Source organism: Pristiophorus japonicus, chromosome 6 (assembly GCF_044704955.1).
Source record: "Pristiophorus japonicus isolate sPriJap1 chromosome 6, sPriJap1.hap1, whole genome shotgun sequence".
Classification (NCBI taxonomy): Eukaryota; Metazoa; Chordata; class Chondrichthyes; family Pristiophoridae; genus Pristiophorus; species Pristiophorus japonicus.
Window position 1 is genome coordinate 10,898,305 of NC_091982.1, and position 17,532 is coordinate 10,915,836.

The following is a 17,532-nucleotide window of genomic DNA, read 5'->3' on the forward strand; positions in this document are numbered from 1 at the left end:
CTTTTTGAAGAGTAGTCACCGTTGTAATGTGGGAAACGCGGCAGCCAATTTGCGCACAGTAACTTCCACAAACAGCAATGTGATAATGACCAGATAATGTGTTTTCGTGATGTTGATTGAGGGCTAAATATTGGCCAGGACACTGGGGATAACTCCTAACTTGTCTTTGAAATAGTGCCATGGTTTAAAGTCTCACCCAAAAGGCGGCACCTGTGACAGTGCAGCACTGGAATGTCAGCCTAGATTTTTGTGCTTCACATCGTTGGAGTGGGACTTGACTCTGACTCAAAGGCAAGAGTGCTGCCAACTGAGCTACTGGCTGACGCCACTAAGCTCGAGGAACAAGCAACTCACCTTTCGATTAGGCACTTCACACTCAAGTTCAAAAATTTCAGATCATTTTTTCGGATACCAGCTGTTGATTCTGCTATCCCCATTTACACTTCTTCTAGACCCATCTTTCATTTCTTTCCTTGTCCCATTACCATTTCCTTTTGCCATGTACTATCATACCTTTTGTCATTTAATCTCTCCTGCTTTCCACCCGATCACAGACGTTCCCTTTTGTTCCCCACCCCTCTACATTTCCCTGCCGCAGGTCGGGGCCATAAAAGGAGTGGTGAGCAGCGGCCATGGGCAGCGTGGAGGCATGCCACTACAGGGGACAGCATGAGCTGGTGCAGGAGGGCGACGGCTGTGAAGAGAGATGTCATCAAGATCCAGGTCGGTGGACAGATACAGCAGGAGCAGTGAAGTCGGGGCGAAGGAGCGGAGAGAGACTGTGGAGGGACGTGATCGGGGTCCAGGGGCGGCGCGAGTTCGGGGCCGGGGCCCAGGGGCAGCACGGGCCCAGCCCACACTGCGCTACGTGTGCGCACTCGGTCCGTGCAGCAGAGCTGGTCTCCAGCTGTCTTGGGTAATCCTTGCCACTGGACCAAGACCTAGCTCTGTCAAACCCGTGTGGTGGCTGGTGTGCAACAGCCACCCCACGTCAAAAAAACACACAGGCATCTTCCACCCTTCAGGATGTAGTTCGGGCTCTTCATTGAAACACAGAGAAACATAGAAAATAGGTGCAGGAGTAGGCCATTCGGCCCTTCGAGCCAGCACCACCAATCAATATGATCATGACTGATCATTCACCTCAGTACCCCTTTCTTGCTTTCTCTCCATACCCCTTGATCCCTTTAGCCGTAAGGGCCATATCTAACTCCCTCTTGAATATATCCAATGAACTGGCATCAACGACTCTCTGCGGCAGGGAATTCCACAGGTTAACAACTCTCAGCGAAGAAGTTTCTCCGCATCTCAGTCCTAAATGGCCTACTCCTTATCCTAACACTGTGTTCCCCTGGTTCTGGACTTCCCAAACATCGGGAACATTCTTCCCGCATCTAACCTGTCCCCCGTCCCATCCCGTAAGAATCTTACACGTTTCTATGAGACCCCCTCTCATCCTTCTAAACTCCAGTGTATAAAGGCCCAGTTGATGCAGTCTCTCATATGTCAGTCCAGCCATCCCTGGAATCAGTCTGGTGAACCTTCGCTGCACTCCCTCAATAGCAAGATCGTCCTTCTTCAGATTAGGAGACCAAAACTGAACACAATATTCCAGGTGAGGCCTCACCAAGTCCCTGTACAACTGCAGTAAGACCTCCCTGCTCCTATACTCAAATCCCCTAGCTATGAAGACCAACATGCCATTTGCCGCCTTCACCGCCTGCTGTACCTACATGCCAACTTTCAATGACTGATGAATCATGACACCCAGGTCTTGTTGCATCTCCCCTTTTCCTAATCTCCACCATTCAGATAATATTCTGCCTTTGTGTTTTTGTCACCAAAGTGGATAACCGCACATTTATCCATATTATACTGCATCTGCCATGCATTTTCCCACTCACCCAACCTGTCCAAATCACCATGCAGCCTCTTAGCATCCTCCTCACAGCTCACACCGCCACCCAGTTTAGTGTCATCTGCAAACTTGGCGATATTACACTCAATTCCTGCATCCAAATCATTAATGTATATTGTAAATAGCTGGGGTCCCAGCACTGAGCTCTGCGGCACTCCACTAGTCACTGCCTAACATTCCGAAAAGGACCCGTTTATCCCGACTCTCTGCTTCCTGTCTGCCAATCAATTCTCTATCCACGCCAGTACATTACCCACAATACCATGTGCTTTGATTTTGCACACCAATCTCTTATGTGGGACCTTGTCAAAAGCCTTTTGAAAGTCCAAATACACCACATCCACTGGTTCACCCTTGTCCACTCTACTAGTTATATCCTCAAAAAAATTCAAGAAAATTTGTCAAGCATGATTTCCCTTTCACAAATCCATGCTGACTTGGACCGATCCTGTCACTGCTTTCCAAATGCGCTGCTATTTCATCCTTAATTGATTCCAACATTTTCCCCACTACTGAGGTCAGGCTAACCGGTCTCTAATTTCCCTTTTTCTCTCCCTCATTTTTAAAAAGTGGTGTTACATTAGCTACCCTCCAGTCCATAGGAACTGATCCAGAGTCGATAGACTGTTGGAAAATGATCACCAATGCATCCACTATTTCTAGGGCCATCTCTTTAAGTACTCTGGGATGCAGACTATCAGGCCCCGGGGATTTATCGGCCTTCAATCCCATCAATTTCCCCAACACAATTTCCCACCTAATAAGGATATCCTTCAGTTCCTCCTTCTCACGAAACCCTCGGTCCCCTAGTACATCCGGATGGTCATTTGTGTCTTCCTTTGAGAAGACAGAACCAAAGTATTTGTTCAATTGGTCTGCCATTTCTTTGTGCCCCATTAATTCACCTGAGTCCGACTGCAAGGGACCCAAGTTTGTCTTCACTAATCTTTTTCTCTTCACATATCTATAGAAGCTTTTGCAGTCAGTTTTTATGTTCCCGGCAAGCTTCCTCTCGTACTCTATTTTCCCCCTCCTAATTAAACCCTTTGTCCTCCTCTGCTGAATTCTAAATTTCTCCCAGTCCTCAGGTTTGCTGCTTTTTCTGGCCAATTTATATGCCTCTTCCTTGGATCTAACACTATCCTTAATTACCCTTGTTAGCCACGGTTGAGCCATCGTCCCTGTTTTATTTTTACTCCAGACAGGGATGTACAACTGTTGAAGCTCATCCATGTGATCTTTAAATGTTTGCCATTGCCTATCCACCGTCAACCTTTTAAGTATAATTTGCCAGTCTATTCTAGCCAATTCACGCCTCATGCCGTCGAAGTTAGCTTTCCTTAAGTTTTGGACTCTGGTTTCTGAATTAACTGTGTCACTCTCCATCTTAATAAAAAATTCTACCATATTATGGTCACTCTTCCCCAAGGGGCCTCGCACAACAAGATTGCTAATTAGTCCCTTCTCATTACACATCACCCAATCTAAGATGGCCAGCTCTCTAGTTGGTTCCTCGACATATTGGTCACGAAAACCATCCCCAATACACTCCAGGAAATCCTCCTCTACTGCATTGCTACCAGTTTGGTTAGCCCAATTCAAATGTAAATTAAAGTCGCCCATGATAACTGCTGTACCTTTATTGGACACATCAAGCAGAGATGGTTATAATTCAGAGTGTTATCCTGACAGATAGCAAAAAGCAAAATTAACAATTTTACTGCAAATGTGTTGGTTTTGCCCTGCCCTACAGCTAGATATTCTTTAAAAAGCCATGGGAAAACGCAGTGAAGGATACTGTCTTCTTTACTCTTTTCGGGTGCATTGTCCATACCAGGAAGAGCAGCTGCTACACGTCGGAAAAGCTGAAAAATAAAAATCGGAAACTAGTGACAATGCACATGGGTTTATAATCTACGCTTGTGGCAACACGTTCTAAATTGCCAACTTCCCCTAAATTTTACTCTTTTGCTCTCCATCAACAGCCTTGCATTGCAGTAGTTGAAAGGGGAACAAGCTGATTTGAGACCATCATGCTGTGAATGACAATGCAGCTCAGTAACAGCTGGCAAGAGTCTGATCAAGTGCCAAGGTAAGGTGAACCAAGCTGGTTATTGTCCTCCCTTGATAAGGAAGATCATGCACTGTCAAGAGGTGTCCTGCTTATTGATTAAATAGGTTAAAAAAAGACTTTTCTATCACAGGCAGAGTCAATCATAGAGCTATTCTTGAAATAACATCCCAACATGCTTCACTCCTTTCACCTCTGGACACCAGGGCTTTGCAATAAGATCTGAAAACGTGACTAAAGGCTTGGTTGACGAGATGGGGGTTGAGAAGATTTTTAAAGGCGTGAAAGTGCAGGGGGTGGGAATGCACAAGATGTCAGAGCCAGATGACTGGAAGGCATGGAAGACTGGAGAGGTTTTCAGAACTATAGCAGGGCAAGGCCACGGAGGAAGATCTTTGATTCAATTAATTGGAAGACTGTGCAAGTTCACAAGGACTGGGTTATGGACTAGCAGGTTTTCATGCGGGACTAGTTACAGGTGGGAGCACTTTCAAGACTTGGGAGTTTATGGAGAGTGGAATGGTGGCAAGAAGGAATTGAAAACAATTGAGTCTGTGGCAAACAAAGTGTGGATAGTGGTGGCGGAAGTAATAAAGAGAAGAACGGGGGACAGAGATAGGTAATGTTGTAGCGGTAGAGTAAGCTGTATTGTTGATGGCTACGATATGGTGTTTGAAGTTCAGCTCTGGATGAATAGAGAGGGTACATGCAGCCTAACTGAGCAGCTGGGGGCTGGTGAAGGAAATTAAGTTGATTGTATAGATACGGAGTTTTTGGCAGGTGCCTATATGATGTTGGTCTTTCCTATGTTCAACTAGAAGACACTTTGTGGCTAAAGATTAGACCCATTGTGCTATTCTATAGCAGAGAATAAAGCTGTAGATTTTGGTCAGAAGAGACTTGTGGGTGGACTTTCGGCTTGTTCGGTTTTCGTCCCCGAGGGGCAGCGGAAAGCATTTCTGGGTGGCCAGCCAGCTTCCAGCAGCCCACCGGGACATTCAGTGCTGGGTTTGCAGGGGCACAGATCAGTACCGCCTGGGAGAGGCGAGCCGGCGTGCAACCCCGATATTTGATTTGCGCCTGACCCGTAGCGCCCCGTAGCTCGCCCTAGTGGGACCGCCTGTGAAAGCTAGCGGTCCAAGCTGTACCGGCCGCAATGAGCGAAGTAATGTTGACCTGAGGTAAGTGTGACTGTTTATTTTTGCGATTAATGTTGATGGTGTCAGTAATGCATTGGGAATGTTTTTGGTGTTTCCAGATTCCTCCCCTCCTCCCGAGGCCAGCTGTTTAAGCTCAGGATTTTCAGTTGCTCAGTCGGTCTAGTGCACTAAAAGAGGTGTGGAACGCCTCCCTTAGCGTTCCGCTCCACACTCGGCCCAGCTGGTGAATTTTGCAGCTGGGGACACAAACCATTTCCTAGCGCAAAATTTACTGATCCGCCTGAATTAATGACGCAACAGAGGCGCGACCGAATTGCCACTCCTTGGTCTGCTTACTGAAACTGCAATCTACCTGTGAACAGAAGTAACTTTGGGGAAAATCCCAAATTTTAACAGCGAATTCAGTCACAACTCCAACAAACTGGAGCTCAGAGGAATATTCCAAAGCAATCATCTAGAAGCATACTTACCCCAGACCCCCTAAAATCTGTTCAGCACTACTGGAGGTCGGATCACTCATGGACAACCAACTTGGCATGACAACAGTAGTCACTTTCTGGTAATTTTTTCCACTAAAGTTACTCAACTGGTTTAAAAAGTCTAACCATTTAGGACAAATGTGCACAGCACCACACTGATCTCAGCTGCTCAGAAAGTGCAATAGACCACCTGCCCTCTTCATTAGCTTGGCTCAGAGGACAAAGGACATGAGAGAGAGGGGATTTTTCTTCCATTTAAGAGGAACATCATATTCAAAATGAGTGTCAACATTTTAAACAGAGTGGCAAGTAAATAAATTAGGGAAAATGTCTAGGAGGAGTCAGTAAACAGACAAAAACGTGATAGTCACTGTCAGAATACTTCAGCAATCTATTTCCACGGATGTTAGTCAGTAGTGTAAGAAACTGGATTGAGTTTAGTATCTTCTCCCAGCCTGCACCCAATGGGCCCAAGTTTCGAGCCGCGCCTAGAACGGCGCAGTCCCGACCTGGACGCCCGTTTTTTGCGCCACAAAGTGCGCCTAAAAAAAACCCCAGATTCTCCGGCTCCCTGCAGGTCCTCTGGCCCTCGGCGCAGCGCAGCAGGAGCTGTAGGGGGCGGAGCCAGGTCCCTGCGCCGAAAACAGTGCCGGGACCTCTGCACATGCGCGTTACAGTGGATGCGCAAGTGCAGTAGCTCCAGGCGCCCGAAACTGTGTGGGAGGGGCCTGAAGCACGCAGCCCCTAGCCCTGGCCGAATGGCCTCACTGGGGCTGCGTGAATAAGGCTCCTCCCACGGCCAGCTCCTGCTTCCTCCCGACCCGACTCCCACCCCCCCCCCCGGACCGGACACCCGCGCTCTCCTCCCCCCGCCTTCCCCTGACTGGACACCCGTTCCCCCCCCCCCCCACCGCCCCCGGACTGGATCCGACCTGACCTCCCTCCCCCCGACCGGACCTCCCTCTCCGACCCGAACCGACCTCCCTCCCACCAACCCCCGACCCGACGCCACCTACCTGTAAATCTGGTGCTGTGGACGGGCCTTGCCCGAAGTCTCGGGCCCGGCCCGTTCAGCCTCCCTCACCCTTCTCCTCCCCCCCCCCCACTCTCCTCCTTCCCCACCCCCCCCCCCCTTCTCCCCCATTCCCCTCCCCCCTCGCTGTCAGAAACACAGACACTGACAGACAGAGAATGAGACACACAGACAGACAGAGAGATAGAGACACTGACAGAGACACACTGAGGGGGGCATCCCAGCACGCTGTTGGAGGGCTCCCGGTGCTGCAGTCGATAAGTAGAAAATGTTTTATTTATTGATTTAAAAAAAAATTCTTAATTTTTTTGATTGATTTATTGATGTATTTATCATTTATTATTGATGATGGCTCTTTATTTGTAAAACTGAAGTGTTTAATATTTGTAAACTTCCCTTTAAACCCCCCCCCCCCATTCCCTACGCCTGATTTGTAACCTACGCCTGATTTTCTAAAGTGTAGACAAGGTTTTTTCGAGCGTACAAAAATCTTCACTTACTCCATTCTAAGTTAGTTTGGAGTAAGTTTTCACTCACGAAACTTTGAAATCAGGCGTAAGTGGCCGGACACTCCCCCTTTTGAAAAAAAATTCTGTTCCAAAGTGAAACTGTTCTAACTGACTAGAACTGGAGCAAACTAAATGACGAGAATTCCGATTTCTCAGATACTCCGTTCTACACCAGTTGCTCCTAAAAATCAGGAGCAAATCATGTGGAAACTTGGGGCCTATGTTTCTAATTTTAATCCAGCTACCTTGCTTTGTCTGTCTCAGTAACTCCTCAGTTAGCATCCTCGTAACTGCAAATTTTTTAACTAAATACTTTGATTATAATTAGTTTTATAAATATGGAGACCAATGAACATTTAGCAATTTGGATAATTACACAACAATGCATCATGTTGATTATCTACAGGAATTCATAAATCTTCTATCAGAAATAGGTACCTCAGGAAGAATCAATCAGCAGTTTAGTGTAAAAATCCAAACTGAAAACAAACTTAAAATTCAAATCTCTACCGGTACTTGACAGCAGTTGCTCCTTATAAGAATCTATCAAAGGCCTGAAATCAGTGTAGTCTTATTCAGGGCCCAGACAATTGTATATAAAGCATCTCCCCATGTCCTGGGTAAGTATTTAAACTGCGATCTGACACCAACATAAAACAATCTCACTTCTCATGCCGCAGTAGGAGACTATGTTGGGACCCAACTCTAACAAAAATAACCCAGAATATTTATCTTTGTAGACTCTTATCTAAATATAATAGTTAGGGTTTAAAATGGAGGCTGCTCTTTGAGTTAGCAAATGAAGATCTTTTTTGACTGAGAACATGGCGTGACTAAAATGCTACTATATGCAGCATTGGGCAGACCATCATGCAATTGTTAAATGCATAATCTAGGTTGATATGCAGCATTAAATCAGATGGAACACACAATGTATTTATTATTCTACTGCTAAAGTGGATCTGTGTTGAAAGAGCCTATCCCTTTAAAACACAAAATCTAATTGCTTCAAGTCTGAAGTCAAAGACTATTTTGGAGAGAGAAGTTTATAGATTGGACAATCCTTAAATTTCTAGTTCCAGGTCAAAAAAAAAAATCAGCATGAATTGATGAGACATATGACATAGGAGGATTACGAAGTGGCTATACGTTGGAACTTTAGTGTCAGCTCAGTTGGGGAGTACCCTCGCCTTCGAGTCAAAAGGTTGTGGGTTTAAGTCCCACTCGAGAGAGAGACTTGATCACAAAAATCTAGGCCGCCACTCCAGGGCAGTACTGAGGGAGTGCTGCACTGTTGGAGGTGTCGTGTTTCGGATGAGATGTTAATCCGAGGCTCCATCTGTCCTCTCAGGTGGACGTAAAAGATCTCATGGCACTATTTTGAAGAAGAGCAGGGGAATTATCCCTGGTATCCTAGCCAATATTTATCCTGTTAATTATGTGCCAGTGAGTCCAGAGTTACAATTTGCAATGCAAGTATCAATGGCAAATGGGGTTATTGTTCTACTAGGACATGCTACTGCCCAGATTATGTTTAACTCTGGATTCTCCCTATTGTCTCCTATCTATTCCCTGTTACTACCAGGAAATATGTAGCTTTCCATTCTATAGAGTCACATTTTGGTTCATAGGAAGCACAGGCTTGCCTGTGCAAGTGCTCCTTTGTGCTGGGCACAAGAAAAAAGGACCTGGAGTATATCAAAAACAAAACAGGTAAATTTGGGTTATAACCCTGGTGAAGATGAGATTAAGGAATGATTGGAGGAGGTATTTGAAATAATGAAGGGAATAACTTCCTTCTCGTAGGGGAATCCAGATCAAGGAACACTCTTAAAATGAGAAATATACTGGTTGAAAATGAACCAGAAACAATGTCTTCACACAAAAGGGCTGAGCGCAAATAGAAAGCACTGCCTTAGAATCCCATAAATGTAGGATCTATTGAGGGGTTTTAAAAGGAGTTAAGATACTTTGGAAGTAAGAGTATTAATGAAATTGAAGAAAGGGCCAGGAATTATGAAAAAGGTAGCGAGCTAACCAAAAGGGAGAGCAGACTCAATGGGCCTCTCTCCTTTCCTGCCCCCCTTTGCTTCCCAGTAAGTGTCTCTGGTGGGCTATGATATTGGTGTCTTTCTGTCTGTCTCCCTTCAAGCACACAGAAGTCCATGCTGAAGTCCAACGCCCGCTTCTAGGCAGGAAAGATCCAACAGCTTCAGTACACCACTTGCCGAAACTAGAAGATACATCTCCCTGCATGTCTTACCTCAGTTTTCACAACTCCAAATATGATTGAAATAGAAATCAGAAAGAAACAAACACACACTGCTCTGGTCTTCACAACCTGAAGAGCCTCATTCTGTTTACTTTAATCATTACTCACCAGTCTTTAGAAACTAAGGAGCCTATTCTCATCTCACACCAGGGCAAGAGCTCTCTCTGCAATTCTTTGGTTTCACATTGTTTACCTAGATATTGGGTAGGCTAAGGCACACTCTGGTAAGTGAGCATGAGGTCCACTTACAGGAATGGTCAATGACACACAACCCATGTAGATAGCATAGAACTCAAAAATCTAACAGTTGAATTGGCAGAGAAAGGCACAACATCTGCGAGGATACAGTTGATCTTGGGATGCAATCATTTTGTTAAATCCAGTTTCATACCTATTTTAAAGTGGGAGACAATATAGATGGATTATATATATATATATATATATATATATATATGAGTGTCTGAATTATTGTCGATCCACCACCACAATTGAACGAATATGGGGCTGCTTGATCAGGAGTGCAAAACACTGAAGCGGTTACACAAATTGTCCAGTCATTTTATGGCCTCACCAGTGCCAACAAAATCATCATGGGGGGGGCATCCGATGCCCACCATCCAACTGGTGAACCAGTAGTTCAGGCTACATGCTGTGAGCCTATGTTGGTATAGCGAAACAGAACACAAAAGTATGAGAGAGAGATGTGATGCCTATGGCCCACATAGGAAAATACAATATCCACTACACAGAACAAAAGGTATCATTGTTTTGACCTCCAGGTCACACTATTGTATGACTAGACATTAAGTAGCAATGGTAAAGGTAAACACCTGATGTAGGGGACACAGGGTTGACTCATGAAAATATCCAATGGTGTTGAACCCATGATAATTCCTACTGCAGAGGTGAAATTTGTAATACACATGAAATAAATTGTCTGTGTACGTAGCTACTGTCTCAGTCCAATAGAATGTAAATTGCAGCACATGGTACACTCCAGTAAGCCAGCATACAGTGGCAAAGATTCTCTGATCGATCCATGAATCTCAGACATTTGCTTAAATACTGGACAGATAAAGGCACACTCCAGATTGTAGTGGATATGAGGTACATTAACAGGAGCGGTCAGTGACATTGAACCTTAGTAGAATGTCTCGCATAAAACTGAAAAGCATAACCCCCTTCCTCATCCCATTCATTTAGAATCTAAAGGAGCTTTCTCACTGATGATTTATCAGCGTCTCTCCGACTGCTCATCTATTTTACAGCAAAAATGGATTAACATTTTTGTTTTATCTGCTGGACAACAACAGTAATGCTGATTTGTCCTGTGAGAATTTTGTAAGCCAGAAGAGGTTTGATAAGTCCTATTTTTAGTACTGTTGTCTCATTAGTGAAGAAATCCTAAATCAGTGTCTGTTAGTACTGGCACCAAAATAATAGGAACATGGATTTAAACTTTATCAGCCCCTGAAGCTCCATACTATGTCGCACATAACAACAACAACTTGTATTTATATAGTGCCTTAACATAGTAAAACATCCCAAGTCACTTCACAGGAGTATCAAGACAAAAATTTGATACCGAGCCACATAAGGAGAAATTAGAGCAGATGATCAAAAGCTTGGTCAAAGAGGTAGGTGGACAAAAAGTTTGGACACCCCCGAGCTGTACTGTTTAGCATTTTTATTGGAGGGGGTTGGGGTGGTGGGGAGAGAAAGAGAAGAGGTACACTAGAATTAATTAACAATGGCCAATTGTAACAACAACAAATAAATATGTTTAAATAAAGGCATAACTCTCCCAAGACTAGTTCTGCAGATTAACTGCCTACTTTACAGAAATCAATTTGTAAATTCAGGGCAGCAACTGTCCCAGTATAAGCCCCAGGTGAACCTCACACTCCATTTCTACTTTTACATACATGTACATACCTGCTTGACATTATATCCCGCTTTAGCGCTGGTTTCAATATACATTACATTCAGCTCCCTAGCTTTCCTCTCGCCCTCCTCCATAGAAACCTGCCTATAACAATGGAAATGCAACACATCAGCACATGATCAAAAGCAAAACCAAAAACGGTGACATTGTAACATATTCGAGTCAAGAAATAATAAAAGCAGCAACATTTTGGACTTCCAAAGTCACTAAATAACCCCTTTTCTACTTTGCTCACACTACACAAGTCTGGAATGTGAAACGGTCACTCAGCCCTTGAGCTTACTCCGTTCAAGACTATATACAGTTTTTGATCTTAAGGTAGCTCAGTGGAATAAAGAAAACCAGAGGAAGTATCTTCTTCTTCAGAATCTGGTAAGTGGAAATTATTTAGCAATAATCTACAAATTCTGACGCTCAAGAAATCCTAAATATATTTGCAATTCCAATTTCACAGGAACATGAAAATACACCCTCCAGGACAGCATCTCATTACTGCTGGAGACCTGTCTTGGGGTGCAGGCACACTTACTATTCTTGGTGACTCACTCTGGAGTGCAGAAGCATTCATCTCATCATACTTGAAGGTTCACTCTAATGCAGGATCTCTTCATATCCCTCGAATTCCATCTTGGAATACAGGATCTTTCATTATTCTAAACCAGTCCATGCTCTCGCCCTTCATCTGGCATGCAGAACAAATTAAGCCTCCACTACAAATCAAACATGTAGCGACCAACGCATCACGAATCCCTATCAAATGGAAACCAGTGTAGCCTGCTAAAAGTCCCAGAATGCAGCTTGTGGGGATCAGGCCCCAATTAAGCTTGCTTTTGGAGACTTTGGGCTAGAAATTGGCCAGGGGAAGTCATAACGGGGAACAAAGAAATGGCGGACCAATTGAACAAGTACTTTGGTTCGGTATTCACGAAGGAGGACACGAACAACCTTCCGGTTATAAAAGGGGTCGGGGGGTCTAGTAAGGAGGAGGAACTGAGGGAAATCCTTATCAGCCGGGAAATTGTGTTGGGGAAATTGATGGGATTGAAGGCCGATAAATCCCCAGGGCCTGATGGACTACATCCCAGAGTACTTAAGGAGGTGGCCTTGGAAATAGTGGATGCGTTGACAGTCATTTTCCAACATTCCATTGACTCTGGATCAGTTCCTATGGAGTGGAGGGTAGCCAATGTAACCCCACTTTTTAAAAAAGGAGGGAGAGAGAAAACAGGGAATTATAGACCGGTCAGCCTGACATCGGTAGTGGGTAAAATGATGGAATCAATTATTAAGGATGTCATAGCAGTGCATTTGGAAAGAGGTGACATGATAGGTCCAAGTCAGCATGGATTTGTGAAAGGGAAATCATGCTTGACAAATCTTCTGGAATTTTTTGAGGATGTTTCCAGTAGAGTGGATAAGGGAGAACCAGTTGATGTGGTATATTTGGACTTTCAGAAGGCGTTCGACAAGGTCCCACACAAGAGATTGATGTGCAAAGTTAGAGCACATGGGATTGGGGGTAGTGTACTGACATGGATTGAGAACTGGTTGTCAGACAGGAAGCAAAGAGTAGGAGTAAATGGGCACTTTTCAGAATGGCAGGCAGTGACTAGTGGGGTACCGCAAGGTTCTGTGCTGGGGCCCCAGCTGTTTACACTGTACATTAATGATTTAGATGAGGGGATTAAATGTAGTATCTCCAAATTTGCGGATGACACCAAGTTGGGTGGCAGTGTGAGCTGCGAGGAGGATGCTGTGAGGCTGCAGAGCGACTTGGATAAGTTAGGTGAGTGGGCAAATGCATGGCAGATGAAGTATAATGTGGATAAATGTGAGGTTATTCACTTTGGTGGTAAAAACAGAGAGACTATTATCTGAATGGTGACAGATTAGGAAAAGGGGAGGTGCAAAGAGACCTGGGTGTCATGGTACATCAGTCATTGAAGGTTGGCATGCAGGTGCAGCAGGCGGTTAAGAAAGCAAATGGCATGTTGGCCTTCATAGCAAGGGGATTTGAGTACAGGGGCAGGGAGGTGTTGCTACAGTTGTACAGGGCATTGGTGAGGCCACACCTGGAGTATTGTGTACAGTTTTGGTCTCCTAACCTGAGGAAGGACATTCTTGCTATTGAGGGAGTGCAGCGAAGGTTCACCAGACTGATTCCCGGGATGGCGGGACTGACCTATCAAGAAAGACTGGATCAACTGGGCTTGTATTCACTGGAGTTCAGAAGAATGAGAGGGGACCTCATAGAAACATTTAAAATTCTGACGGGGTTAGACAGGTTAGATGCAGGAAGAATGTTCCCAATGTTGGGGAAGTCCAGAACCAGAGGTCACAGTCTAAGGATAAGGGGTAAGCCATTTAGGACCGAGATGAGGAGAAACTTCTTCACCCAGAGAGTGGTGAACCTGTGAAATTCTCTACCACAGAAAGTTGTTGAGGCCAATTCACTAAATATATTCAAAAAGGAGTTAGATGAGGTCCTTACTACTCGGGGGATCAAGGGGTATGGCGAGAAAGCAGGAATGGGGTACTGAAGTTGAATGTTCAGCCATGAACTCATTGAATGGCGGTGCAGGCTAGAAGGGCCGAATGGCCTACTCCTGCATCTATTTTCTATGTTTCTATGTTTCTAAATTGGCCAGCCTTGCGCCAGTTTTTTCGGCGCTATTTCGTTTTTTTTTATGTTAAAAGGTGCTCACCTAAATTGGCCAAAGTTGTGCACAGGTGGTTTTAAAATACCGCTGAAAAGCGGACCGCCGTCGTGCAACAGCAAAAAAACTATCATAAATTGGCCGTTCGGCGCACCGGTATTCTGCGTGAAAAAAATGCCAGGTTTAAAAGCTGCGTTGTAGCCCCAGAAACAGTGGTAAGTACGAAGACCCGCAAAAAAGTTAAGTCAAAGTCTTTATTTTTAATTCTTTTGCAGCGATTACTTAGTTAAGGATCTTGTAAATGTTTTGTGATTTTTGATTTTTTGCCATTTTTTGTGTGTGTGTGTGTGTGTGGTGTGTGTGGTGTGTGTGGTGTGTGTGGTGTGTGTGGTGTGTGTGGTGTGTGTGGTGTGTGTGTGTGTGGTGTGTGTGTGTGTGGTGTGTGTGTGTGTGGTGTGTGTGGTGTGTGTGTGTGTGTGTGTGTGTGTGTTTTCCTCCCTCCCAGGGCTGTCTTTTTAGCAGTAATCGGCCTAATGTTGGCGAGGACCACGGTTTCCACCGGGAATCCTCGTGCAGCGCCAATTTTTACCGGCGGGCGCATTTTGTTGCAAATTTTATCCCTTTTGAAAAAAAAAATTGCGATATTTGTTATGGTATTTTTGCGCAAAAATGCCCAAAAAATATCGCTATCGCCAAGAGACCAATTTCTAGCCCATGATGTTCTTATGCTTATCCCAAAGATCTGAATGCTCACAAATGAGACCCCAAAATGGTGACATTGACATCTGGTGCAGATCTCATGAGAAGCAAACCTGGGACACCCAGGTTATAATTCATTCATCACCCAGTTTAATAGGCGAGTTAAGAAATTTACTAAACCACAGTTTACACCAAATAAACTCATCACGAACATCATACCTAAAAAAGCGAGTTAAATATATAAAACAAAAGAAAAAAAGCTTACCGTTTGTCTGCCAGGTCAGTTTTGTTCCCAACCAGCATAATGATGACATCACTTCCTCTTTCTGTCCGTACATCATCTATCCATTTCGAAGTCTGTTGGAAAGAGTTCAAATCTGGAGGTAGGAGGGAAGGGGTGAAGAGAAACGGAAACAGTCTAAGAATACAGCAACGCATAGTCAGTCATTTTCAATGCAACAGGTTGTTGGTGTAAATTAACAGCAGATTTGTCTGCGTAGGACTCAATTCCACTGTCCAAGCTCCATGCAGTGATGTTCACTTTGTGCCTGAGCTGAATTAAACCACCATATACAAAATGAAAGATTTTATTGAAGTAAAAATGAGTTTTCCCGATGACCAAGAAGTAACAGGCACAGGAAATCCGGCAGCGATAGGTTTCTCAGATGTGTTTCAGAGACCGATATAAATCACACAAAAGCAAAATACTGCGGATGCTGGAATCTGAAATAAAAACAGAAAATGCTGGAAATCTCAGCGGGTCAGGCAGCATCTGAGGAGAGAGAATCAGAGTTAACATTTCAGCTCGAAGACCCTTCGTCAGAACTGGCAACAGTTCTAAATGTAACAGATTCTTAAGGAAGTGCTAGGACCCTGAAAGAACAAAAGGGAAGGTTTGTGATAGGCAGAAGAGATTTGAGACACAAAAGGGATGATGGGCCAAATTGAGATGGTAATAGCACAAATTAGGAAACAAAAGATGAGTCTAGATAGGGTGTGAATAGTAGAATAATTACCAGCTGCCATGGGAAATGGAGAGAAATAAAATTAAAAAAAAAGAGGGTGGGGGGGGGGTGCAGGGAGGAGGAGAAAGAGAGGAGAGTCCAGGGCCCCAAATACTCCTTCCAGGTGAAACAAGCCATTTACTTGTACGTCTTTTAATTTAGTATACTGTATTCACTGCTCACGATGTGGTCCCCTCTGCATTGGGGAGACCAAACGCAGATTGGTAACCGCTTTGCAGAACACCTCCGTTCAGTCCGCAAGGGTGACCCCGAGCTTCAGGTCGCCTGTCACTTTAAATCTCCGCTCCACTCTGACCTCGCCCTCCTACACTGTTCCAATGAAGCTCAACGCAAGCTCGAGGAACAGCACCTCATCATCTGTTTAGGCACTTTACAGCCTTGCAGATTCAACATCGAGTTCAACAATTTCAGACCATAAGCTCTGCCCACAAACTCTCCCTCCTCCCTCCTCCCTCCTCCCACCCCCCCTTTCCCCCCTCCCTCTGTTTTCCACGGCAGCTGGTAATGATTCTGCCATTCACACCCTATCTAGACTCATCTTTTGTTTTCTAACTTGTGCTGTTACTATCTCAATTCAGCCCATCATCCCTTTTGTCTCTCAAATCTCTTCTGCCTTCCACCCCATCACAGACCTTCCCTTTTGTTCTTTCCACACCCCTCTCCCCCTTTCAGGGCCCCAGCACTTCCTCAGCGCCAACACCCCGACCTAGGAGGGAACACCCGAGGAGGAGCAGAGCTTAAAAGTGCGAGCAGTCCGGCCACCACAGGGAGCAATGTGAGCAGGTAAGAGAGGGTGACAAAGGAGAACAGGACGATTACATTTGACGCCACAGGAAAGCAGGGAAGTGATTGGTTGGTGAGTTTTTTTCTCTCTTCTTCCTTTAAATTAAGGGCCTTAGATTAGGGGCCGGGATAAATAACTAAAAAGTAAACCTAATTTACTAAATACATTAGAGATGGCAGGACGGGCGATGTGGCTTTGCTGCTGCATGTGGGAGCTGGTTGGCCCCACTGAGGTCTATCGCGATCACATCTGCAGCAAGTGTCTGCAGCTCAAGGAACTTGTTGATGAGCTGGAATCAGAGCTGCAGACACTACGACACATCAGGGAGGGGAAGAGTTACCTGCACGCCACGGTCCAGGAGCTTGTCACACAAATTAGAGTAATTAATTCAAATTTGGTCCATGGTCAGGGACAGGAGGGTGTAACTACAAGTGAGGAAGGTATGGGGACTCAGGATGGAGTGATGGAGGAGCCTCAGCCCTTGCTCTTGTCCAACAGGTTTGAGGCTCTTACTCAGTGTGTGGACGAGAGCAGGGTCTGCAGGGAGGATGGGCAAACTGACCACAGCACAGGGGGCCATTCAAGTGGGGGGGGGGGGGGTTAGGGGAGTAAAAAGAAATGTTGTAGTGGTAGGGGACAGTATCATTAGGGGGATAGATACTGTTCTCTACAGCCGAGAGCGAGTCCCGAAGACTGTGTTGCCTGTCCGGTGCCAGGGTTAAGGACATCGCCTCTGGGCTGGAGAAGAACTTGGGAGGGGGGCAAGGGGGGGGAAGATCCAGTTGTTGTGGTCCACATCGATACCAATGACATGGATACGACAAAGAGTTTCTGCTGAGGGATTATTAGCAGCTAGGGGCCAAATTAAAAAGCAGAACCACGAAGGTAATAATCTCTGGATTACTACCCGAGCCACAAGCTGGTTTACTTAAGGTCAATAAGATCAGAGAGTTAAACACGTAGTTCAAAGACTGGTGTGG

General features: G+C 45.1%; 1 protein-coding gene across 2 annotated transcripts in view; it reads right to left on the bottom strand.

The window, feature by feature from the left end:
• rab41 (RAB41, member RAS oncogene family) overlaps nt 1-17,532 on the bottom strand; it is a 50,316-nt gene that overhangs the window by 6,952 nt on the left and 25,832 nt on the right. For both annotated transcript variants that reach the window (XM_070882618.1, XM_070882619.1), the window contains exons 5-7: nt 15,009-15,120; nt 11,378-11,471; nt 3,717-3,783 (exon numbers count right to left, since the gene is read on the bottom strand). In XM_070882618.1, coding sequence (XP_070738719.1) covers nt 3,717-3,783; nt 11,378-11,471; nt 15,009-15,120 — 273 coding nt within the window. The remainder of the gene's footprint in view (nt 1-3,716; nt 3,784-11,377; nt 11,472-15,008; nt 15,121-17,532) is intronic.